This window comes from Oncorhynchus clarkii, chromosome 3, assembly GCF_045791955.1.
Source record: "Oncorhynchus clarkii lewisi isolate Uvic-CL-2024 chromosome 3, UVic_Ocla_1.0, whole genome shotgun sequence".
In the NCBI taxonomy this organism is placed as follows: domain Eukaryota; kingdom Metazoa; phylum Chordata; class Actinopteri; order Salmoniformes; family Salmonidae; genus Oncorhynchus; species Oncorhynchus clarkii.
In genome coordinates, this window is record NC_092149.1 from 52,984,265 (window position 1) to 53,010,315 (window position 26,051).

Here is a 26,051-nt window from a genome sequence, read left to right on the forward strand (position 1 = left end):
AAACAGCAGGTTACCCATGTGGTTGTTGAAACAGCAGGTTACCCTTGTGGTTGTAGAGACAGCAGGTTACCCACGTGGTTGTAGAGACAGCAGGTTACCCACGTGGTTGTAAAGACAGCAGGTTACCCACGTGGTTGTAGAGTCAGCAGGTTACCCATGTGGTTTTAGAGACAGCAGGTTACCCACGTGGTTGTAGAGACAGCAGGTTACCCATGTGGTTGTAGAGACAGCAGGTTACCCACGTGGTTGTAGAGACAGCAGGTTACCCACGTGGTTGTAGAGACAGCAGGTTACCCATGTGGTTGTAGAGACAGCAGGTTACCCATGTGGTTGTAGAGACAGCAGGTTACCCACGTGGTTGTAGAGACAGCAGGTTACCCACGTGGTTGTAGAGACAGCAGGTTACCCATGTGGTGGTTGAAACAGCAGGTTACCCATGTGGTTGTAGAGACAGCAGGTTACCCATGTGGTTGTAGAGACAGCAGGTTACCCATGTGGTTGTAGAGACAGCAGGTTACCCACGTGGTTGTAGAGGCAGCAGGTTACCCACGTGGTTGTAGAGACAGCAGGTTACCCATGTGGTTGTTGAAACAGCAGGTTACCCATGTGGTTGTAGAGACAGCAGGTTACCCATGTGGTTGTAAAGACAGCAGGTTACCCATGTGGTTGTAGAGACAGCAGGTTACCCACGTGGTTGTAGAGACAGCAGGTTACCCATGTGGTTGTAGAGACAGCAGGTTACCCACGTGGTTGTTTAGACAGCAGGTTACCCACGTGGTTGTAGAGACAGCAGGTTACCCATGTGGTTGTTGAAACAGCAGGTTACCCACATGGTTGTAGAGACAGCAGGTTACCCACGTGGTTGTAGAGACAGCAGGTTACCCGCATGGTTGTAGAGACAGCAGGTTACCCATGTGGTTGTAGAGACAGCAGGTTACCCACATGGTTGTAAAGACAGCAGGTTACCCACGTGGTTGTAGAGACAGCAGGTTACCCACGTGGTTGTAGAGACAGCAGGTTACCCATGTGGTTGTAAAGACAGCAGGTTACCCATGTGGTTGTTGAAACAGCAGGTTACCCACGTGGTTGTAGAGACAGCAGGTTACCCATGTGGTTGTTGAAACAGCAGGTTACCCACGTGGTTGTAGAGACAGCAGGTTACCCATGTGGTTGTTGAAACAGCAGGTTACCCATGTGGTTGTAGAGACAGCAGGTTACCCATGTGGTGGTTGAAACAGCAGGTTACCCATGTGGTTGTAGAGACAGCAGGTTACCCATGTGGTTGTAGAGACAGCAGGTTACCCATGTGGTTGTAGAGACAGCAGGTTACCCATGTGGTTGTAGAGGCAGCAGGTTACCCACGTGGTTGTAGAGACAGCAGGTTACCCATGTGGTTGTTGAAACAGCAGGTTACCCATGTGGTTGTAGAGACAGCAGGTTACCAATGTGGTTGTAAAGACAGCAGGTTACCCATGTGGTTGTAGAGACAGCAGGTTACCCACGTGGTTGTAGAGACAGCAGGTTACCCACGTGGTTGTTTAGACAGCAGGTTACCCACGTGGTTGTAGAGACAGCAGGTTACCCATGTGGTTGTTGAAACAGCAGGTTACCCACATGGTTGTAGAGACAGCAGGTTACCCACGTGGTTGTAGAGACAGCAGGTTACCCGCGTGGTTGTAGAGACAGCAGGTTACCCACGTGGTTGTAGAGACAGCAGGTTACCCACGTGGTTGTAGAGACAGCAGGTTACCCATGTGGTTGTTGAAACAGCAGGTTACCCATGTGGTTGTTGAAACAGCAGGTTACCCACGTGGTTGTAGAGACAGCAGGTTACCCACATGGTTGTAAAGACAGCAGGTTACCCACGTGGTTGTAGAGTCAGCAGGTTACCCATGTGGTTTTAGAGACAGCAGGTTACCCACGTGGTTGTAGAGACAGCAGGTTACCCATGTGGTTGTAAAGACAGCAGGTTACCCATGTGGTTGTTGAAACAGCAGGTTACCCATGTGGTTGTAGAGACAGCAGGTTACCCACGTGGTTGTAGAGACAGCAGGTTACCCACGTGGTTGTAGAGACAGCAGGTTACCCATGTGGTGGTTGAAACAGCAGGTTACCCATGTGGTTGTAGAGACAGCAGGTTACCCATGTGGTTGTAGAGACAGCAGGTTACCCATGTGGTTGTAGAGACAGCAGGTTACCCACGTGGTTGTAGAGGCAGCAGGTTACCCACGTGGTTGTAGAGACAGCAGGTTACCCATGTGGTTGTTGAAACAGCAGGTTACCCATGTGGTTGTAGAGACAGCAGGTTACCCATGTGGTTGTAAAGACAGCAGGTTACCCATGTGGTTGTAGAGACAGCAGGTTACCCACGTGGTTGTAGAGACAGCAGGTTACCCATGTGGTTGTAGAGACAGCAGGTTACCCACGTGGTTGTTTAGACAGCAGGTTACCCACGTGGTTGTAGAGACAGCAGGTTACCCATGTGGTTGTTGAAACAGCAGGTTACCCACATGGTTGTAGAGACAGCAGGTTACCCACGTGGTTGTAGAGACAGCAGGTTACCCGCGTGGTTGTAGAGACAGCAGGTTACCCATGTGGTTGTAGAGACAGCAGGTTACCCACATGGTTGTAAAGACAGCAGGTTACCCACGTGGTTGTAGAGACAGCAGGTTACCCACGTGGTTGTAGAGACAGCAGGTTACCCATGTGGTTGTAAAGACAGCAGGTTACCCATGTGGTTGTTGAAACAGCAGGTTACCCACGTGGTTGTAGAGACAGCAGGTTACCCATGTGGTTGTTGAAACAGCAGGTTACCCACGTGGTTGTAGAGACAGCAGGTTACCCATGTGGTTGTTGAAACAGCAGGTTACCCATGTGGTTGTAGAGACAGCAGGTTACCCATGTGGTGGTTGAAACAGCAGGTTACCCATGTGGTTGTAGAGACAGCAGGTTACCCATGTGGTTGTAGAGACAGCAGGTTACCCATGTGGTTGTAGAGACAGCAGGTTACCCACGTGGTTGTAGAGGCAGCAGGTTACCCACGTGGTTGTAGAGACAGCAGGTTACCCATGTGGTTGTTGAAACAGCAGGTTACCCATGTGGTTGTAGAGACAGCAGGTTACCCATGTGGTTGTAAAGACAGCAGGTTACCCATGTGGTTGTAGAGACAGCAGGTTACCCACGTGGTTGTAGAGACAGCAGGTTACCCATGTGGTTGTAGAGACAGCAGGTTACCCCAGTGGTTGTTTAGACAGCAGGTTACCCACGTGGTTGTAGAGACAGCAGGTTACCCATGTGGTTGTTGAAACAGCAGGTTACCCACATGGTTGTAGAGACAGCAGGTTACCCACGTGGTTGTAGAGACAGCAGGTTACCCGCGTTGTTGTAGAGACAGCAGGTTACCCATGTGGTTGTAGAGACAGCAGGTTACCCACGTGGTTGTAAAGACAGCAGGTTACCCACGTGGTTGTAGAGACAGCAGGTTACCCACGTGGTTGTAGAGACAGCAGGTTACCCACGTGGTTGTAGAGACAGCAGGTTACCCATGTGGTTGTTGAAACAGCAGGTTACCCATGTGGTTGTTGAAACAGCAGGTTACCCACGTGGTTGTAGAGACAGCAGGTTACCCATGTGGTTGTTGAAACATTAGGTTACCCACGTGGTTGTAGAGACAGCAGGTTACCCATGTGGTTGTTGAAACAGCAGGTTACCCATGTGGTTGTTGAAACAGCAGGTTACCCATGTGGTTGTAGATACAGCAGGTTACCCACGTGGTTGTAGAGACAGCAGGTTACCCACGTGGTTGTAGAGACAGCAGGTTACCCATGTGGTTGTTGAAACAGCAGGTTACCCATGTGGTTGTTGAAACAGCAGGTTACCCATGTGGTTGTTGAAACAGCAGGTTACCCATGTGGTTGTAGAGACAGCAGGTTACCCACGTGGTTGTAGAGACAGCAGGTTACCCACGTGGTTGTAGAGACAGCAGGTTACCCATGTGGTTGTTGAAACAGCAGGTTACCCATGTGGTTGTTGAAACAGCAGGTTACCCATGTGGTTGTAGAGACAGCAGGTTACCCACGTGGTTGTAGAGACAGCAGGTTACCCACGTTGTTGTAGAGACAGCAGGTTACCCACGTGGTTGTAGAGACAGCAGGTTACCCACGTGGTTGTAGAGACAGCAGGTTACCCATGTGGTTGTAGTCTCATTCAATCATTCGAGAGAGAGAAAAAATGCAATACATAACCGTATCAATGCAATCCACTATTTTCTCCATGGCGTTATAATATTTCCAGATTCTGTGGTGGTCTCCTGTTGGACATCAAACGCAAGGCGCCGCACTACCTGTCTGACTACACAGACGCTGTCAGCCTGCAGTGCTTGGCCTCCTTCCTCTTCCTGTACTGTGCATGCATGTCGCCTGTCATCACGTTCGGGGGCCTACTAGGAGAGGCAACAGAAGGACGCATAGTAAGACACCATGGTTGTCTTGGCTCCCCATTCCCTACCTAGTGCACTACTTTTGGGCCATGTTCAAAAGTAGTGCACTGTATAGGGAATAGGGAGCCATTTGTATGCATATCTTTTGAATACACAGTGCTAGAATGACGATTGAGATTGATTGAAATTCAGCTTTTCTTACTAATAGAATTTCTCTGCATTTGTTTCCCGCAGAGTGCAATCGAATCACTTTTTGGCGCCTCAATGACGGGAATAGCCTATTCCCTGTTTGCTGGCCAGCCACTCACCATTTTGGGCAGCACAGGGCCTGTACTGGTGTTTGAGAAGATATTGTACAAATTCTGCAAGTAAGTTTGAGTAAAACACTGTCGTTGTAATTCTAAAACACCCATGTGATGAATCGTCTATAGCCCACTGTTCTCAAGCCATTTCTGTATCTGTGCCCACATCTCAGATAATCTGTGATTAGATTGTAGTATGATCCTCTGTCCTTATTACATTAGCAATATAGGATGACCGTGTGCAATATACACTCTTAGACAAAAAAGGTGCTATCTATAACCTTAAATGGTTCTTCGCCTGTCCCCATAAGAGAACCCTATGAAGAAACCTTATTGTTTCCAGGTAAAACCCTTTCGTGTTCCTTTCCATCTACCTAAAACCAAAAAGGGTTCTCCTATGGGGACAGCCGAAGAACGCTTTTGGAACCTTTTTTTCCGAAGAGTGTACTGCCAAAATACATGGATCATTTAATGATCTATACTTCTTTAAAGTATTGAAATAACATAATGACGACCTCAGATGCACTATATTCTGCAGATAGATAGATATACAGGTAACTGCCAACCTAAAGGAAACACCAACATAAAGTGTCTTAGTAGGGCATTGGGCCACCACAAGCCAGAACAGCTTCAATGCACCTGGGCATAGACTCTAAGAGTGTCTGGAACTCTACTGGAGGGATGCGACATCATTCCACCACGAGAAATTCCATAATTTGGTGTTTTGTTGACGGTGGTGGAAAACGCTGTCTCAGGCACCACTCCAGAATCACGCTCCAGAATCTCCACACGTTTTCAATTGGTTGAGATCTGGTGCTCATAAAACCATTCAGTGACCACTCATGCCCTGTGGATGGGGGCATTGTCATCCCATGGGGGCCTAGCCATGGTAGACAGAATAATGGCCTGCCAGCGGTTTTATACATGACCCTAAGCATGATGGGATGTTAATTGCTTAATTAACTCAGGAACCACACCTGTGTGGAAGCACCTGCTTTCAATATACTATGCGTCCCTCATTTTCTCAAGTGTTTCCATTATTCTGCCCGATATCTGTAGATAGTGCATAACATATCCCACAGATGTGGTCATATATGCGGCGGCAGGTAGCCTAGTGGTTAGAGTGTTGGGCCAGTAACTGAAAGGTTGCTTGATCAAATCCCCGAGCTGACTATGTAAAACATATGTCGTTCTGCCCCTGAACCAGACACTGTTCACAGGCCGTCATTGTAGATAAGAGTTTGTTCTTAACTGACCTGCCTAGCTAAATGAAAAGTGTAAGGTATCAGTGATGTTTTAACTCTCTCCCCAAGGGAGTATGGACTATCCTACCTCTCACTGAGAACCTGTATAGGGCTGTGGACAGCGTTCCTCTGCCTGGTCCTAGTGGCCACAGATGCCAGCTCCCTGGTCTGTTACATCACCCGCTTCACAGAGGAGGCCTTCGCCTCGCTCATCTGCATCATCTTCATCTACGAGGCCTTGGAGAAGCTCATCCACCTGGGGGAACACTACCCCATCAACATGAACAACAACCTGGACAAACTCACACAGTACTCGTACGTTTGCACTCGCTGCCTTTTTAATCCAGAGCTCGGCATAATCTGTGTCCGGGAAAACATTCCTTTGAGTTCTGAACGAAGGTAACATCTTCATTTGAGATGATTGTGAAGGAGGGATTTGACGATGACGTGTTCTATTGTTTCTATAAGGTGTTCATGTGTTGAACCTCCGGATCCAAGCAATGCCACCATACAGTACTGGGAGCAGAACAACATCACTGCTTCTGAGGTCTACTGGGAGGCACTCGAGGTTAAGGTACCGTATAAGAGTGTCTAGTTAAATCTGTGTAGTCTATGGGAAGGATCAAGACAAATTCAGAGAAGGAGTTCATCTGGGTCAGGTCTCATGTTCAGAGAAAAAAAAACTAGCCTTATAGTACAATTTGTGGTTTAATAAACTGAATTAGAGAGCAAAAACAGGTGTTCCTCACAAAGTGGCATACTCTCCCAGATGGAGCTGGTCCTGTGCAGAAGATTAAGGACATGTGGTGGGCTGGATTATTCTGGATTACCCCATGCCAAATCACCATAAAAGCACATTTTTTGTATTAATGTTGCTTTCTGTACTCTTAATCCAAGGCCCTCTTAACCAAAGGATTTTGTAATTGACTGCATTGTCATGCACTATTAATTCCACTTGTAGTAGGGCAGACCAATCACCCTCCTCTACCTATTGTTGCAGGACTGCATGGAGAAAAGAGGAGAGTTTGTGGGCAGTGCCTGTGGCCCTCATGGACCCTATATTCCAGATGTTCTCTTCTGGTCCGTGGTTCTCTTCTTCTCCACTGTCTTCATGTCAGCTTTCCTAAAGGAGTTCAAGTTCAGCCGTTACTTCCCCACCAAGGTAAGGCAGCAGACCCAGATCCTACTGTAATCCCACTGGTTTGTATCTATTATGCGTTTGTAGACTGCAGACAAGGTTTCTGTCCTTCTGCTGAGGTTTATGGTGCAGTGGAGCACTCTAGTGGTCATATGGGAGTACTGTGTGATTATGGTAGTTCAAAGCAAATTAGCAATAAAATACAGGTTTTTAATTAAGAAAAGTGTCACGCCTCCCCCACTTTTGTTGGAATCTTTTATGATTTAAGGGAGCACCACTTATCACGTTGTTTGGCCACGGAAGCCCCCCCCCCCCCCTTTTTGGAGAATTGAATCCATAACCGTGGTGCTCAGTGTTTGAGTGCCCTGTGCAATCTGTGATTGATATTGAACAATGATATAGATGGTCCCTGCACTAAGACCAGGCGGTTGACATGCACCCCTCTCTTGCACAGTTGAGAGCTGTCATCAGTGACTTTGCTGTGTTCATCACCATCTTTACCATGGTCCTGGTGGACTATGCCTTAGGGGTCCCATCTCCAAAACTAAAAGTCCCCAGTGTGTTCAAGGTGAGCTATGTAACAAAGTATTACAAGGTGATTATACATTTTGACTCAAAATACATGTGCCATGCTATGTAGATGCAATATCTGACAGCAGTCCAAATCCTTGCAGCCGACCAGAGATGACCGTGGTTGGTTGATCAGCCCGTTAGGCGGCAACCCTTGGTGGACCACCATCGTGACAGTGATCCCTGCTCTGCTTTGCACCATCCTCATCTTCATGGACCAACAGATCACCGCGGTCATCATCAACAGGAAGGAGCACAAACTAAAGGTACTGTAGGATACTGTAATGGCTCAGCTCAGCTCATACGCGAGGCTTTGTTCACCATAACCTGAATGTCCACTTGTTAGTTGGCTTTGATTTGGTGCATGTGTAGTTGATTGTCAAATAGGTTCCAGTACTGGTTGATATGGACCGAAAAAGTCCCTTTCAGAAATCTCTTTCTACTCGGGGAATTAGTTAACATTTTGAACCATATTTTCCTGAACTATTATGAAATGTTTCCGCCGCGGGATATTGAGTAGTGTATTCTCAGTTGTACTGTATTGTGTTTCCCTCCCCACAGAAAGGCTGCGGGTACCATTTGGACTTGTTCGTGGTGGGTGTCATGCTGGGGGTATGTTCCATCATGGGTTTGCCCTGGTTCGTGGCTGCCACCGTTCTCTCCATCTCCCACGTCAACAGTCTGAAGCTGGAGTCGGAGTGCTCGGCCCCCGGGGAACAACCCAAGTTCCTGGGCATCCGCGAGCAGCGCTTCACTGGCCTCATGATCTTCCTACTCATGGGCTGCTCGGTGTTCATGACCTCTGTGCTCAAGGTCAGATAGCTTCTCTGAGGAATATTGTGTTGGCTCTAGCTTCTGGACTGTCCGAAATCCGTTCCTGTCGCAGTGTGATAAAAGTGTCGCTGTGTTTATTTTGCACCCAGTGTATTAGTCTGCAATGTCACAAAGTGGACCGATATTTTACGCTACGTTTTGTATAGTTGAATCTCACTTTTCAACCATTTCTTTGGTTGATGCTTGTATGACTGAATCATAATAGAATGTCTCTTGTCCCTTTAGTACATTCCCATGCCTGTGTTGTATGGAGTATTCCTGTACATGGGAGCATCTTCGCTCAGAGGAATACAGGTAGGAGATCACTAAACACACTGCAGTACAGTTCTGTACAGTACATGACATTCAGTCAACATTGACTTTTAAGGTGCTGGGCTGCGGTCGAGTGGGTAACAAGCCAGGCACATACGACATGCACTGAGTGTACAAAACATTAAGGACACCTGCTCTTTCCATGACATAGACTGACCAGGGGAATCCAGGTGAAAGCTATGATCCCTTATTGATGATCCCAATGGCGCTTGATTTTTCACTCTCAACAGTTTCCAGTGTGTATAAAGAATGGTCCACCACCCAAAGGACATTAAATCAAATAAAATCGAATACAACAGGTGCCAGGTAGACTTTACAGTGAAAGGCTTAAGAGTCTGGGGCCTCCCGAGTGGTGCAGCGGTCTAAGGCACTGCATCGCAGTGCTAGAGGCTTCCAAACACAGACTCGGGTTCGTTCCCGGGCTGTGTCACAACCGGTCATGATCGGGCGGCGCACTCTAGCGACTCCTTGTGGCGGGGCTGGCGCCTGCTGGCTTCCAGGTTAAGCGGGCAGGTGTTAAGAAGCGTGGGTTGGGTCATGTTTCGGAGGACGCATGACTCAGGTTGCCTCCCGAGCCCGTTGGGGAGTTGCAGTGATGAGACAAGGTCAACATTGGGTAGAAAAGGGGGCTAAAATACAAAATATAAGAGTTGAGAAAGTATTTACTAAATAAACTAAAGTTTTAAAAAATCAAAGGGGAACAATAAAATAACAATAACGAGGCAGGAGGTACCGGTACTGAGTCACTGTGTGGGGGTACAGGTTAGTCAAGGTAATTGAGGTAATATGTACAGTACCAGTCAAAAGTTTGGACACCTACATATTAAAGGGTTTTTCTTTATTTGTTTATTTTTTTCTACACTGTAGAATAATAGTGACATCAAAACTATGAAATAATAGATATGGAATAATGTAGTAACCAAAAAAGGGTTCAACAAATCAAAATATATTTCCGGATGACTGACTTTCATGTTTTAAAGCAGGGCTTTCCAACCCTGTTCCTGGAGAGATACCTTCCTGTAGGTTTTTGCTCCAACCCTATTCTAGCACACCTGATTCTACTCATTAGCTAGTTGATGAGCTGAAATCAGGTTAGTTACAACTGGGGTTGGAGTGAAAACCTACAGAAGGGTAGCTCTCCAGGAACAGGGTTGGAGAGCCCAGTTTTAAAGTAATCATGGACTGTTGTTTCTCTTTGGTTATTTGAGCTGTTCTTGCCATAATATGGACTTGGTCTTTTACCAAATAGGGCTATCTTCTGTATACCATCCCTACCTTGTCACAACGCAACTGATTGGCTCTAACGCATTAAGAAGGAAAAAAAATCCTCAAATGAACTTTTAACAAGGCAAACCGGTTGAATTGAAATGCATTCCAGGTAACTACCTCATGAAGCTGGGTGAGAGAATGCCAAAAGTGTGCAAAGCAATCATCAATGCAAATAGTCCGGGTAGCCATTTGATTGCCATGCGGTAGCGGAGAGAACAGTCTTTGACTAGGGTGGCTGGAGTCTTTGGCAATTTTTAGGACCTTCCTCTGACACCGTCTGGTATAAATGTCCTGGATTGCAAGAAGCTTGGCCCCAGTGATGTACTGTGCAGTACTCACTACCCTCTATAGCACCTTGCAGTCGGAGGACGAGAAGTTGCCAACCAGGCGGTGATATAACCAGCCAGGATGCTCTCGATGGTGCAACTGCAGAACTTTTTGAGGATCTGAGGACCCAGGCCAAATCTTTTCAGTCTCCTGAGGGGGAATAGGCATTGTCATGCCCTCTTCACGACTGTCTTGATATGTTTGGACCATGATAGTTTGTTGGTGATGTGGACACCAAGGAACTTGAAGCTCCACTACAGCCCCGTCCTGTAGTCCACGATCATCTCCGAGGTCTCTGACCTCCTCCCTATAGGCAGTTTCGTCGTTGTTGGTGATCAGGCCCAGCCAACTTGACACAACTGCGGGAAGCATTGGAGTCAACATGGGCCAGGATCCCTGTTGAACGCATTCAACACCTTGTAGTGATGAATTGAGGCTGTCCTGAATGGAATGGGGGGAGGGGGGTGGGGTGTTCCTAATGTTTTCTACACTCAGTGTACATGCCTTCCCTCCAGAGACCAGGGTTCAATTCCTATCTCCACCCTTCCTCCTAAATCTCCCTCCTTATTCTCACCCCATCTGTTTCTGTGCATGTCTGAATAAAGCATGACATGTATTTTAAAAAAACAAACATAGGCTTGTAAGGCTAAGTCCCAGCACACTTGACCTACATCTAAAGCTAATTTCACAAAGACCATCTGAGGACATTAAAACACAGTACAGAAACACAGAAACCGGAATACAATGGTCCTGAGGTTGTAATGTAATCCATTGTTCTATTGCTTATCAGTTATTTGACCGTCTGAAGCTGTTTGGCATGCCAGCCAAGCACCAGCCTGACTTCATCTACCTGAGACACGTTCCCCTGCGGAAGGTCCATCTCTTCACCATCATCCAGCTCAGCTGCCTGGTCATGCTCTGGGTCATCAAGACCTCCAATTATGCCATCGTCTTCCCCATGATGGTTAGCAAACATCTTTCTGCCTTATACAGTTGATTCATCTGGATGGAGTTACACGTATATGCCAAATATGCGAAGGCAATCTGGGTACTTAGCTTTATTTGGCCATATTGTAGATGGAAGTAAGACAATGTCTTAAGTTATACATTGTGAAACCTAGATGTCTTGATGCTCTACAGAAACAGGAGATATGCTCCTGCCCTATGGCTGGGACAAAAATGACTGCAGATGTATGGTAATGTAAGGTTTGTGTTCCTTGCAGGTGTTGGCGCTGGTGTTCATTCGGAAATTGATGGATTGCTTCTTCACCAAGAGAGAGATGAGCTGGCTGGATGATCTAATGCCAGAGAGTAAGAAGAAGAAACTGGAGGATGCTGAAGAAGAGGTATGAAACAGTGGAGGCTGATGAGGGGAGGACGGCCCATAATAATGGCTGGAACGGAGCCAATGGAAAGGCATCAAACAGAAATAATGTGTTTGATTGATTTGATACCATTCCACTCATTCTGCTCCAGCCATTACCACGAGCCCATCCTCCCCAATTAAGGTGGCATCAATCTCCTGTGGTATAAAAATAGCATTAAGGAAGATTAGCCCTTTGGTGGGCTAAAATAAACCCTAAAAATCAACACATGACACTAATATGCCATATATCTATCACGTTTCAAGGAGGACCCAGATACAGACAGTGTCGAAAGAAACAAACGTTTATTTATAATACAGGGGCCGGCAAACCAGGGATCAGAAATCCAGAGAGGGTGCAAATGGTCCAAAACGGCAGGCTGGGTCAGGGCAGGCAGGGTCAGTCAGGGTCAGGGCAGGCAGGGGCAGGGCAGGCAGGGTCAGGGCAGGGTAGGCAGGGGCAGGCAGGGTCAGGGCAGGCAGGGTCAGGGCAGGCATGGTCAGGGCAGCGACAGGCAGGGTCAGGGCAGGCAGGGTCAGGGCAGGCAGGGTCAGGGCAGGCAGGGTCAGTCAGGGTCAGGGCAGGCAGGGGCAGGGCAGGCAGGGTCAGGGCAGGGTAGGCAGGGGCAGGCAGGGTCAGGGCAGGCAGGGGCAGGGCAGGCAGGGGCAGGGCAGGGTAGGCAGGGGCAGGCAGGGTCAGGGCAGGCAGGGTCAGGGCAGGCAGGGGCCAATAATCCAGTGAGGTGGGGCAAGGTATAGAATGGCAGGCAGGCTCAGGGCAGACAGAAGTGTAAAAATCAGAGCGTGACAGACAGATCAGGGAGTGACAGTACCCCATATCTGGTTGACCGGGGGGCCGGCGTTGGAAATCCGCGATGAGGCCTGGGTCCAGGATGTCCCTGGCGGGGACCCAGCACCTCTCCTTCGGGCTATAACCCTCCCAGTCAACCAGGTACTGGATCCCCCTGCCCCTAGGTCGAACCTTCAGGAGACGCTTCACTGTGTACGCCGGATGTGACGGTGGAGCGGGGTGGGCCAGGAAACGGGAGACAAGTGGCTGTAAGATATGGGTTTAACTCTGGACACATGAAAGGTGGGATGTATACGAAGGATATGGGACAAAAGAAGACAAACAGCAGAGGGGATAATGACTTTGGAGATGGGAAACGGGCCCGAGAAACCGGGGGGAGAGTTTGCGGGATCCCACCCAGAGGGGCAGATCCCAGGTGGACAGCCTTACCTTCTGCCCTAGACGATACCGGGGAGTCCGGTGGAGTCCGGTGGCGATCCGCTTGTCGTCGATACCTGGAGGTGGTCTTGAGGGCCGACCGGGCTCTCCTCCAGGTACGATGACAGCGGCGGACAAACATCCGGGCAGAAGGTATGCCAACCTCTTCTTCCTGCTCAAGGAAGAGCAGTGGCTGATACCCTAGGGAACACTCAAAGGGTGATAGGCCCGTGGCAGAGCAGAGAAGGGTGTTGCGGGCCTATTTGAACTACACAAGCTGCTGGCTCCAGGTGGTGGGGTTGGCAGAGACCAGGCAGCGCAGAGTAGTCTCTAAGTCTTGGTTGGCTCACTGCGACTGGCCGCTGGACTGAAACCCCGGAGAACAGGCTGGCCGACGACCCAAAGATGGTGCAGAACGCCTTCCACAACCTTGATGAGAATTGAGGACCCCAGTCGGAGATCATGTCTACTAATAGTCCATGGATCCGGAAGACGTGCTGCACTATGAGCTGGGCCGTCTCTTTGGCAGAGGGTAGCTTGGGGAGAGGAATGAAGTTCATGGCTTTGGAAAACCGATCCACCACGGAAAGGATGTGGGTGTTGCCATCAGACGGGGGGAGACCCGTGACAAAGTCCAGGGAGATGTGAGACCAGGGACGGTGAGGGACAGGCAGAGGTTGGAGGAGACCAGACCGAGCTTGCCGAAGAGTCATGTTCTGAGCACAGACAGTGCAAGCGGCGATGAATGCGGAAACGTCAGGGACCATGGTAGGCCACCAAAAGCGTTGTCACACAAAAGCCAGGGTCCTACGGGAGCCCGGGTGGCAGGCAAGCCTGGAGGAGTGGGCCACTTCAGGACCGCGGAGTGGACCGCGTCAGGCACGAACATCCAGTCATCTGGACCCCCGCCCTCCCGGGGTTCGGCTGGGAACACTGCGCCTCCCGAACCTGCTTCCCTAATCCCCTGTTGACTGCCATTGCCAGGCACGAGGTGGGAAGGATGGTCTCAGGTTCCGGGGTAGTAGTTGTGGGGCTATAGCGGCATGCCGTCCGGCTTGGCATTCTTGGATCCCAGCCGGGAGGAGAAGGAGAAGTTGAACCGGGTGAACAGTAGGGCCCACCTAGCCTGCTTGGAATTGAGGCGCTTGGCGATGTGGAGATATTCCAGGTTCTTGTGGTCGGTCCACACAATGAATGGATGTTCTGCCCCCTCTAGAAAGTGCCTCCACTCCTCCAACGCCATCTTCACATGGAGAAGCAACCGATTCCCCACATCGTAGTTCCTCTCTGTGGCGTTGAGGCGGTGGGAGAAGGTGGTGCAGGGATGTAACTTGAGTTTGAGTTTATTTTTATTTTTACAGGGACAGTGCACATTAATCAACGTTTCAGTAAAAGTGCCGGTTTTAGCCAGCCGGCTAATTTTCAACCGCAGTCCCTGGGCAGGTTATTAAAAAAAATTACAATATAGACAATAGCAGCATAGAACAAGCAAGACATAGCAACATAGGACAAGCAAGACATAGCATACAGAGCAACATAGGACAAGCAAGACGTAGCATACAGACAGAGCAACATAAAACAAAAAGCAGCAAGACAAAATTCATAAAAGCAACAGGTGTTTCCACACCTCACAAGCTACAGACAACAGACAACATGGAAAGCGGCAACACACAGCTAGGGACCATGTTCACAAATCTGATTGACCTTTAGCCATGTCTTCAAGCATTTTGTGAAAGTGTGATATGTGGTGCAGTTATGTGTGTCTGATGGCAGTGTATTCCAGACATGGGAAGCTCTCACAGAGAATGCAGATTTACTAAAGGTGCTTTTCCTTAGGGGAACTATACAGTCACCTCTCATGGCAGACCTTGTGGATCTGCTGCCATATGTCTGGGTTTCCTGTTTAACAAAAATATTGAGTGGAGGGGGAGCCAGGCCATTAAGGATCTTGAATACAAGACATGCGTCGGTGTATTGCACAAGATTTTCCCAACTCAAGAGCTCATGCTTTCTAAGAATGTGACAATGATGATGGCTATTGGGCTTCCTATCAAGCACTTTGAGAGCCTGTTTGTAGACAGACTGAATAGGTTTTAATGTTGTACAGCAAGCTTGGGCCCAACTAGTCAAGCAGTATGTTAAGTGGGGGAGTATCATAGTTTTGAAGTACAGTTTTGCTACCTCTGTAGTCAAACAATTTCGTATAAATCGGAAATTAGCTAGGTTGAATTTGGTTATTTGAATTACTTTTTTCACATGCTTTTTAAAAGAGAGATTGGAATCAAGTATGATGCCAAGGTACTTAAAATCGGATACCACCTGGAGCTTCTCCCCTGACACATAGACATCTGGCTCAGTAGCATCTGTTGCCCTCTTTGTGAAGAACATGCAAACAGTTTTTTTCACATTGAGATGCAAACACGAGTCACTGAGCCACTTTGTAACCTGGACCATTACAGTAGTGAGTTCTTGTGCAGCTTGTTGTTTGCTCTTTGCATGCACATATATCACTGTATCATCTGCATACATTTGAACTTCAGACCCAGTACAGACAGAAGGCAGATCATTAATGTACAGGCTGAACAGGAGGGGCCCCAGTATAGACCCTTGGGGCACGCCCACATCATAGCTACGAGTGGGCGACAGCTCATTGCTCACTCTGACACACTGAGTTCTGCCTTCAAGGTATGATTTCATCCATCTCAAGGCAGGGGAAAAGTTGAACTTGGACAGTTTTGTGATGAGAATCTCATGGTTAACAGTATCAAAAGCCTTCCTTAGGTCCAGAAACACAGCCCCCACAACACCCCCTTTGTCCATCTTGGACTTCACATTTTCCAGAAGAAAGCAGTTGGCCGTTTCTGTGGAGTGTTTCGCTCTGAAGCCAAACTGCATGGAGTGTAATGTGAAGGGGCTGTTGTTGAGGTGGGCAATCAGTTGTTCTGCTACACACTTTTCAACAACCTTTGACACCACAGGTAGTATACTAATGGGCCTGTAGTTACTCACGTCAGCAGGGTCGCCTGATTTAAAGATGGCCGTTATTATGGCCGACTTCCATACCCTTGGAAACACACCGAGACCAATAGATGTGTTGGTGACCTTAGTAATGGGGCCAATGAGTGACTCTTTGTAGTTTTTAAGAAAGGTAGAGTCCATCCCAAACACATCTTTGGCTTTAGAGTTCTTTAGTGAGCTAATCACCTTGTTCACCTTTGACTCAGAAACCTCCCTTATGATGAAGACAGGTTGAGTGTCATTCACTAGCACTGGGCCCAGGAAACAAGTGGAGGGGTTCTGTGTCAGTGCCCTGACAGAGTCAATAAAGTAGGAATTGAAGGCTATTGCTATTTCGACTGCATCCTGTGTTAGATTGTTATTCACCATGATTTCTAGTCTTTTTGCAGTGTTACTATGGTCTTTCCCTGTTAACTTTTTTAGATTCTCCCATATCAATTTAGAATTTCCCTTTGCTTCACCAATTATGTTAATAAAGAAGTTTGCCTTGGCCTGTCTAATTTCTTTCATCACCTTATTTCTCAACATGGTAAACCTACGTCTGTCATGCTCTAATTTAGATTTTAGGGCTATTTTTAGAGCATAATCTCGTTCTTTCATCAATTTCCAGATTTCTTCATTTAGCCAAGTAAGAGTGCTCTTTTGGCCAGGTTTGGATTTGATTTTCTTTAGGAAGCCATTTATTGTAGTCTGGATTGTGGATAGAAAAACCTGACTATCAGCTTCCACGTCTGTATAGGACAAGAGATCATTCCAGTTTATTCCCTTAATTGCTTTTTCAAAATAGTTTAATTCACTCTTAGGTATTCTGAGTTGATCCGGCTTTCTAACAGTAGAGAGGTTAAACCTGCTCTTAGACAGCTTTCTGGCTATAAGTGTCAGATTATGATCAGACAGCCCAGTGACCATATTGAATGATTTAGTCACTCTCTCTGGTTTATTACTGAACACCAAATCAATCTGTGTTTTAGAGCAACAAGTCACCCTGGTTGGCCCTTTAACTAGCTGTGTAAGGTCAAAGGTATTAGTGATCCGTTTGAGGGTTTTCCTACAACACTTGTCTTCATAATTAATGTTAAAAACTCCCATTAAGATGACCTCTTTCCCAAAATCACATTCCCTAAGCATGGTATTAAACTGATCAAAAAACACACTTTTGGTGGAAGGTGGCCTATACATTCCAATGAGGGTAAAAGACATTTGGGGAGACAGTGTAACGTTCAGGCCGATACATTCTAGTTCATTATCACATGACCACTCAATTTGTTTACATCGGATATGTTCTTTAATGTAAATCATCACACCCCCTCCTCTTCCTTCAATCCTGTCTCTCCTGAAAACATTGTAGCCAGGCACAATCAAAGCAGCATATGGAGAGTGTTTATGGAGCCATGTCTCTGAGAGGCAGAGAAAGTCAAGGTTGGAGTCTGTGAGTAGATGTTGAATTTGATCACTTTTTGGAATGACACTACGAATGTTCAAGTGCCCCCCTAATAGTCCCTTGGGCTTAGCTCGTGGGTCCCAGATGACTCGAGAGTGATTGACACATTGAAAAAAGTTAAATTTTCTGTGTTTTCTGACGGCTGGGTTTAGGCCGTTTTGTTTAGTTTTGATTAGGGGCAGTTCGGTAGCGCAATTAACAATCCCTCCCGCCTGCACTGGATGCGGGGAACTAATTAAAATAGCTTGCGTACCAGAAACAGAGTCAGAGATCGCATATAACGACTCTGGTATGTTTGAAGAGTCAAAATCTATCCTGGAGCCGGGTGAGTCGAGAGAAACCATGGGACCATAGCACTCACCCACCTCCACAGCGGCGACGACCAGTGCACAAGGCCATCCACCGCTCTCCACTCCGGTGCGTATCACTGGCTCGGTGATATTGGGCCCAGGATTGAGTTGTACATCCCCGGAGAGCAGGAGGGTAGTGAACAGGTAGTTTAACAGTTTCCGATAAATGTTGGACTTGTGTTTGTTACGCCTAAGCGGTTCAGTAGAATAAGGAGCGAGGTAGACTTGGCCATTATTCAGAACATTATGGTATGCTGTGTACTGTCCGCTCCCGTGGAACGGTGAACCAATGTGTTTGGTGTTGATATTCTCCGGTAGTAGACTGATTGTGTCATCCCAGCAAGGACGCACTGAGATTATCAGTAGAGCAGCTACATAACTGACAATCATGGCAGAGTACTGGAGATAAAACACATAATTGCGCTTTAACTCTTTGCATGAGTTACTTAGCTGGGATCGGCGTACACCTGATGGTTTAGATAAAATTACAGCATTCGAATGAGAAGCGGCACCTGCCGCACCACCCTGTCTTCCGTCCGCCATTTTTTCCGTCCACCATTTCTCTGGTTTGACATCAAAGCTAATATGAGGTCCAGGGGAAGCCAGGGTGCTGCAGCCCCCGGATAAAGCAGCGATAAAAGTTGCCGAATCCCAGCAAACGTTGCAGCTGTACTCTGGACAGAGGTTGGGGCCACTCTCACCACCACTCTCACCTTCCTGGGATCCATATGTACACTCCATGCAGCGATGATGTAAACCAGAAAGGGGATGGTGGAGCGATGGAATTCGCACTTCTCTGCTTTTACAAAAAGCTGGTTCTCCTAGAGGCGTTGGAGAACCTGTTGGAGAACAAAGGTTTCACTAATAATTGGGAAGATGGGCGACACTTGGAGGGGGGTGGAGCCAAGCAAAAAGACAGGTGAAACAGATCAGGGTGTGACAATATCAGTAGATCATTTTTACTTGAGATATGTAACATCCGTTGTAATAGTTCATCTCTGCGTGTGTTTTAACAAATGTATTACATACAGTACTAGATATCACTAGTATAACAAGTTTCTGTTGATTTTCTTATTCCTAAGGAGGAGGAGCAAAGCATTTTGGGAGAGGAAGATGGAGTAGTGCAGGTGCCGTTAGAAGGATATCAGAAGTAAGTTATCAGCCACTGTGAGTGGAAAAAATATTAATAGAATCACACTTCATGCTTCATTAGTAGTCAAATAGTTTACGGATTGTTGTGAATTATTATGCATGATTATGTCTTGTTTTTTTAGGAGTGAATCCGCACTCAACATCACTGATGAAATGTCCAGAGGCTCTTTTGGAAACACGTGGAATGTCAACTCTGACAACTCTAAAAAAGAGCTAGACTCAAAAAGGTATTGAATTGCCTTCAGTCGTGTTCATCCGAAATCAACACATTGATGTTGAAAACATCTCTTTGTTTTTTTTTCTTTCTGTCCGTCTGTATAAATATGTATTAATATGAATCTGAATTTAAGATACATGCATGTAACTCAAACCCTGTGGCATCAGTTCATTTAGAATATCTCAACTTAGGATTCCTCCTCGAGTGTATTTGTGTTATAACCCATTAAAGAAACAAATGACATCTATGTACCATTGAATCCATAGAATGCCTCATATTTGCCAAGTGTAATGTTCATATAAAGGATTTCTAGGAAATTGATACTGTGAGTCAATACTGTAAACAAAATGGGTTGATATTTTAGAGCTGATGAGTTGTTCCATTTCTTGACTGTATTTTCCCATTCCATCTCTATCATAAGTTCCCTTATATCCTCATAGATGCTGAATCCCCCAAAGGTAAGAGTCTGATCCCCGTGCCCTTGCTTGCTCATCCTTAGTCTGTTTGGTCAGTTTTTAAAGATTTTTTTTTATTTTTATTTTTTTATCTTTGCATGATATGATGCAGGACAGGAAAATGTCAATTTTTTAAATTGATAATTTGGTTGAAACTATATGCTGCTTATTTTGCATTCTGCAAATTGTCAAGTTACATTATAATTGTTTTAGTTCATCAACACTGAGAGTGCACAGCTCTCAGGAACTGCCGGTGTTAGGCAAAGGTAAACATTATGGATGCTAAGTCCATTAACTTTCCGCTGCTTGGAATATAAACCCATGCATATGACAGGCAGTGAAGAGTAAACATGCGCTCAGTTTAAAGTGACATGACTGAGACAGCAAGGATGTAAAGTGCATGAAAGATGCTAACTGTATCAATCAGTCTCTGCTAGCATGCCATTCATCCTTTGACTGTATGCCTCAGCCAATGGCTGTGAAGGGCAGTTTGACAAGGAGCACTACAGTACAGCATGCTAGCTGTAGGCTCCGATACGCAACAGCTAGAGAGTGACTTATTACTAGTACATCTCTCCTGAGAACTGGTCTTGCCCATCAGACCCCATACCTCTCAGCTGCCTGGAACATACAGTACAATACTATACATGTGAGTGGATTAGCATGAGGTTACTAAAGCATGTCAAAAAGGAACCTAATGTTAATGTGAAGCCCCTCCCAACTGAGACATCAGTTGATGATACATTTGGGGGCAGTTTCCCGGACACTGATTAAGCCTAGTCCTGGACTAAAAAGCATGCTCAATGGAGAATCTTCATTGTTGGAGCTGGACAGCTGATCGGTATAAAGCTTACGTTCTGAAGCTGTATACTTGGAAAGCACTAACAGCCAGTGTTTATACCCACAGCTTATCCAAGAACAGTGGTAGGAAAGAAAAGAAGAGAAGAAAGATGCAGAAGGGCTGCTTCAACAGGAAGTCAAGTTTATGACGTTTCTCCCTTCACTGTGTTTTAAGCAAATCAATATTGTGTGCCACAGTTTACCATTCCTTTATGTTTTGTCTTGTAAATCTTTGTGTGTTCAAAAGCTTAAAACAGTCTTTTTTAGTTGACGTGTCCAAAACTGCTTCTTTGTGAGACAACCTAAAGACATTTATTTATTGTATGTATTTTGTATGTTTTTGTATTTTTTCCAGTATCATAATATTACAGCTGTTTGAAGTTGATAAATTATCCAACTAGATAAACACTCCATTTAAAAGTTTGTGCAATACTGCAGTTAAAAGACTATGAAAGCAAGTATATATATATACAGTGGGGCAAAAAAGTATTTAGTCAGCCACCAATTGTGCAAGTTCTCCCACTTAAAAAGATGAGAGAGGCCTGTAATTTTCATCATAGGTACACTTCAACTATGACAGATAAAATTAGAAAAAAATCCAGAAAATCACATTGTAGGATTTTTAATGAATTTATTTGCAAATTACGGTGGAAAATAAGTATTTGGTCAATAACAAAAGTTTATCTCAATACTTTGTTATATTCCCTTTGTTGGCAATGACAGAGGTCAAACGTTTTCTGTAAGTCTTCACAATGTTTTCACACACTGTTGCTGGTATTTTGGCCCATTCCTCCATGCAGATCTCCTCTAGAGCAGTGATGTTTTGGGGCTGTTGCTGGGCAACACGGACTTTCAACTCCCTCCAAAGACTTTCTATGGGGTTGAGATCTGGAGACTGGCTAGGCCACTCCAGGACCTTGAAATGCTTCTTACGAAGCCATTCCTTCGTTCCCCGGGCGGTGTGTTTGAGATCATTGTCATGCTGAAAGACCCAGCCACGTTTCATCTTCAATGCCCTTGCTGGTGAAAGGAGGTTTTCACTCAAAATCTCACGATACATGGCCCCATTCATTCTTTCCTTTACACGGATCAGTCATCCTGGTCCCTTTGCAGAAAAACAGCCCCAAAGCATGATGTTTCCACCCCCATGCTTCACAGTAGCTATGGTGTTCTTTGGATGCAACTCAGCATTCTTTGTCCTCCAAACACGACGAGTTGAGTTTTTACCAAAAAGTTATATTTTGGTTTCATCTGACCATATGACATTCTCCCAATCTTCTTCTGGATCATCCAAATGCTCTCTAGCAAACTTCAGACGGGCCTGGACATGTACTGGCTTAAGCAGGGGGACACGTCTGGCACTGCAGGATTTGAGTCCCTGGCGGCGTAGTGTGTTACTGATGGTAGGCTTTGTTACTTTGGTCCCAGCTCTCTGCAGGTCATTCACTAGGTCCCCCCGTGTTGTTCTCGTATTTTTGCTCACCGTTCTTGTGATCATTTTGACCCCACGGGGTGAGATTTTGCGTGGAGCCCCAGATCGAGGGAGATTATCAGTGGTCTTGTATGTCTTCCATTTCCTAATAATTGCTCCCACAGTTGATTTCTTCAAACCAAGCTGCTTACCTATTGCAGATTCAGTCTTCCCAGCCTGGTGCAGGTCTACAATGTTGTTTCTGGTGTCCTTTGACAGCTCTTTGGTCTTGGCCATAGTGGAGTTTGGAGTGTGACTGTTTGAGGTTGTGGACAGGTGTCTTTTATACTGATAACAAGTTCAAACAGGTGCCATTAATACAGGTAACGAGTGGAGGACAGAGGAGCCTCTTAAATAAGAAGTTACAGGTCTGTGAGAGCCAGAAATCTTGCTTGTTTGTAGGTGACCAAATACTTATTTTCCACCATAATTTGCAAATAAATTCATAAAAAATCCTACAATGTGATTTTCTGGATTTTTTTCCTCATTTTGTCTGTCATAGTTGAAGTGTACCTATGATGAAAATTACAGGCCTCTCTCATCTTTTTTTTTTTTAGTGGGAGAACTTGCACAATTGGTGGCTGACTAAATACTTTTTTGTCCCACTGTATGTGTATATATATCATTGATTAATTCATCTAGGCAAAGTCAAAATGTACTTTATGCATGACGTTTTATTTAATGAAGTATTATAAAATATACTGCATCTGCTTGAATTTCAAAATGCGATAAATGCGAAGGAAAATCTACAGTATCTGTGTTTGAGCATTCGCATTATGATTTCAGCTTTTTGCAAATTGTCTTTAAGCTTTGAATATTGTATTACTACCAATAAAATGTATTACTACCAGCAAGGAGATTAGTTGAAAATAGCTTTTTATTTATTTTATTTATGGTTGGCAACATGTTCTTGTACAAAGAGCAAGCATTGCATTGAGCGTTTGAATAGTAAAAAGCCTGACTTAAGTTGTAGAATACTGTTATGCATATCAATAGATAGTATTGAAACAAAGAAGAAAATAAAATCCTGGCTTTAGTTGAAATCAAAATATTTGTTTTCATAGTCCTACTGCCAAAGTTGAAATAGTTGCAGTTATTGCATTATATCAATATTTTTCAAGCTGCAAAGTACATGCTTGTGTTTTACGCTTGTTGTTTGTCATGGGCCATTGTGTGTGTCCAGGAATGATTGTCCATTCAATAACTAAAGATGAAGCTCAACTAATACTTAAAGGCGTCTGCTAAAGGGAGACATACATGGCTATAGAAACAATTGCAATAGCACTTTTTCTAGAAGGGGAAAATGTATAGTATATTTATTGTTATAACATTTTTGAAACTATTTCCTTTTTACAATAACAAAAAAATGTATTTGTTCACATAAAATACGCCATGCCTATTTGTCTATAATACATACCCGTTGCTTCATTTTAAAGTATCAGTATCTGCAAAATATTTTAAAAGCTCTTGTTGAACATTTCTAGTACTACTCGTTACTCATTTTTACTTAGCTCGGGAATGAATTTGTTTAAATAGTCACTCAATCAGTTTTGTTTGTGACCTAAATCATTGTAAGGAAACATGGCACTGGAAAACATGATGTTGTTTCTGCTTCTAAGTTGTTATTGGTCTTTAGAGCTGATGTATTACTGTTTATGATGTATCTTGTATATGTACATTTACTATGAAACTATAAACCTCAAATGTAATACATGTATTTGAACATGTTTCTTTTCCCCATCAATACTACTGCATGCTGTTTGGCGTGTCTGATATGGGCTTGACACTTCAACAAATGCCCCCCAAAAAATAACCTTAATTCTCATTTTGAGAGAGTTTCTAGATTCACTTTGTAAACTTTGACTTATGAGAAAGCCAAGGCGTGAGGCAGTGAGGGTCTACTTTGAGTTGACCAGTCAACCGTATACACGAGGTCAGGTCACTTACACTGTAGGTGAGAGTGTTTGACAGCAATCCGCTCAACTGAGTCTTCCGCTACACTCACAGCCACATCTGCCTTGTGAGCACGAGGTTGGATAACGAGGTTGGATAATGAAGTGCACATGCTGAAGCCATTCAGTGCAGGAACTCAATTTGCCTGGAGGTAATACAATATGACTTCACTTGAACATACTATACAGAACACAACGTTATCCTCATCTACAGAAGTGACTTACTTAGCTTTTCTAAATTCAACAACAAAAGAACCCGCAAATTTTGATTACGACAAATGCCCAGTATGACCCTTAGAGATTTGGAATATAAATAGAATTGAGCGGGCAGGCTTTTAAAAAAAAATTAACAGATGCTTTTTGATGCACTAGCTGACAGCTTAGAAAGGTATAGCATCCCAAAGCATGACATATATCTGGCTCATGTGACTAGTTTGTTTCCATGCCAGGAACACCCAGGAAGTGACGCCTGATTGACCACTGATCTCTGCCAGGCTGTCATTGACATAGTATTGTCTATTGGTTTCCTCAAGTGTCCTTGCTGTCGGTGCAACATCGGTAAAACGTGTTATGACGCTAAATTAGCAGATGTGACAGCACGTCTTTCCATTACCTGATTGAAATCCCTGGGTGTGTTTTCCTCTTGGTGATACGGCTGGCCTCAAGGCTGATTGATTTGGGTTCCACCTCCGTGAACACAGGGTCTCTACTTGAACATGATGTCCTTGAAGTGTTACTTATAAATAATACAATTAAATATATTATAAAAGTAAGGATTATGTTTCCACTTAATTTTTGTTTATGGGTTCATTTTATAATCCATCTCTCTCGACAAGGTGTCGAAAGTGATCAACGGGAATGCTGGCCCATGTTGACTTCAATGCTTCCCACAGTTGTGTCAAGTTGGCTGGATGTCCTTTGTGTGGTGGACCATTAATGATTAACACAGGAAATGTTGAGCGTGAAAATCCCAGCAGCATTGCAGTTCTTGACACAAACCGGTGCGCCTGGCACCTACTACCATACCCTGTTCAATGGCACCTAAATAGTTTGTCTTGCCCATTCACTCTCTGAATGACACACATACACAATCCATGTCTCAATTTTCTCAAATCTTAAAAATCCTTCTTTAACCTGTCTCCTCCCCTTCATCTACACTGATTGAAGTGGATTTAACAAGTGACATCAATAAGGGATCATAGCTTTCAACTGGATTCACCTGGTCAGTCTATATCATGGAAAGAGCAGGTATTCTTAATGTTTTGTATACTCAGTGTATATATCCACACTATGATGTTGGAATAATATTGTGAAATTGTCCATTTTAAACATTATTTAACTAGGCAAGTCAGTTAAGAACAAATTCTTATTTACAATGACAGCCTACCGGGGAACAGTGGGTTAACTGCCTTGTTCAGGGGCAGAATTACAGATTTTTACCTTGTCAGCTCCGGAATTCGATCCAGCAAACTTTCGGTTACTGGCCCAGCGCTCTAACCACTAGGCTACCAGCTTCTCCTTTTTGTGTTAGAAGTTGTTTGAAAAGACTGCCTGAAATTTCAGCCCGAGTTTTGGCCTGCCTGGTGACATGTCACCAGGTGGTAAATTTGTTAATATACCAATAAGAAAGATAGTTATAAACCTCTCTGCCAATAACAGCTGGTTTACAGTTTCCCCCTCACTCAGACCACTACCAGACAATCCTATCAAAATTCTTGCTCTTTGCTAAAAAAGCTATTTTTGTTTCTTTTTGACAATTTTAAATGAAAACACTCACAGTAAGGCGCTTAATTGTTAGCCAGAAACAATTTGGTATTGAGCTAGAAATGGTTGCGTTGGACCTTTAAAATGTTTCTACCAAAAATTAGCAAGGTACAGATGACAGATTTTGGGCCAGTTTTACCAACATTTTGCACCTGTTATTTTTAGGAGAGTGAAAGAACATCTCATTCTTAGGCTACCCTTTAACCATAATATCTTATTCCTCTCCTTTTGTATCACCTCGAAAATCTTACCACTGATGTTTAAGTACAGAGTGAAGCATTTAGATAATACATTGTCACCGTTCTCTGTTAACAACCAAAACATTAGCAATTGACAGACAACAGCATTTCTTGTCAGGGGATTTAT

At 45.0% G+C, this 26,051-nt stretch overlaps 1 protein-coding gene across 2 annotated transcripts in view; it reads left to right on the plus strand.

The window, feature by feature from the left end:
- Nucleotides 1–20,652, plus strand: part of LOC139397574 (sodium-driven chloride bicarbonate exchanger-like) — a 51,854-nt gene extending 31,202 nt beyond the window's left edge. For both annotated transcript variants that reach the window (XM_071144192.1, XM_071144193.1), the window contains 15 exons: nucleotides 4,294–4,468; nucleotides 4,673–4,806; nucleotides 6,054–6,299; nucleotides 6,453–6,558; nucleotides 6,985–7,146; nucleotides 7,577–7,690; nucleotides 7,797–7,958; nucleotides 8,254–8,505; nucleotides 8,752–8,820; nucleotides 11,225–11,398; nucleotides 11,658–11,780; nucleotides 18,917–18,984; nucleotides 19,109–19,213; nucleotides 19,625–19,661; nucleotides 20,566–20,652. In XM_071144192.1, the coding sequence (XP_071000293.1) occupies nucleotides 4,294–4,468; nucleotides 4,673–4,806; nucleotides 6,054–6,299; nucleotides 6,453–6,558; nucleotides 6,985–7,146; nucleotides 7,577–7,690; nucleotides 7,797–7,958; nucleotides 8,254–8,505; nucleotides 8,752–8,820; nucleotides 11,225–11,398; nucleotides 11,658–11,780; nucleotides 18,917–18,984; nucleotides 19,109–19,213; nucleotides 19,625–19,643 (1,909 nt within the window). In that variant the 3' untranslated portion in view covers nucleotides 19,644–19,661; nucleotides 20,566–20,652. The remainder of the gene's footprint in view (nucleotides 1–4,293; nucleotides 4,469–4,672; nucleotides 4,807–6,053; nucleotides 6,300–6,452; nucleotides 6,559–6,984; nucleotides 7,147–7,576; nucleotides 7,691–7,796; nucleotides 7,959–8,253; nucleotides 8,506–8,751; nucleotides 8,821–11,224; nucleotides 11,399–11,657; nucleotides 11,781–18,916; nucleotides 18,985–19,108; nucleotides 19,214–19,624; nucleotides 19,662–20,565) is intronic.
- Nucleotides 20,653–26,051: the final 5,399 nt, after the last annotated feature.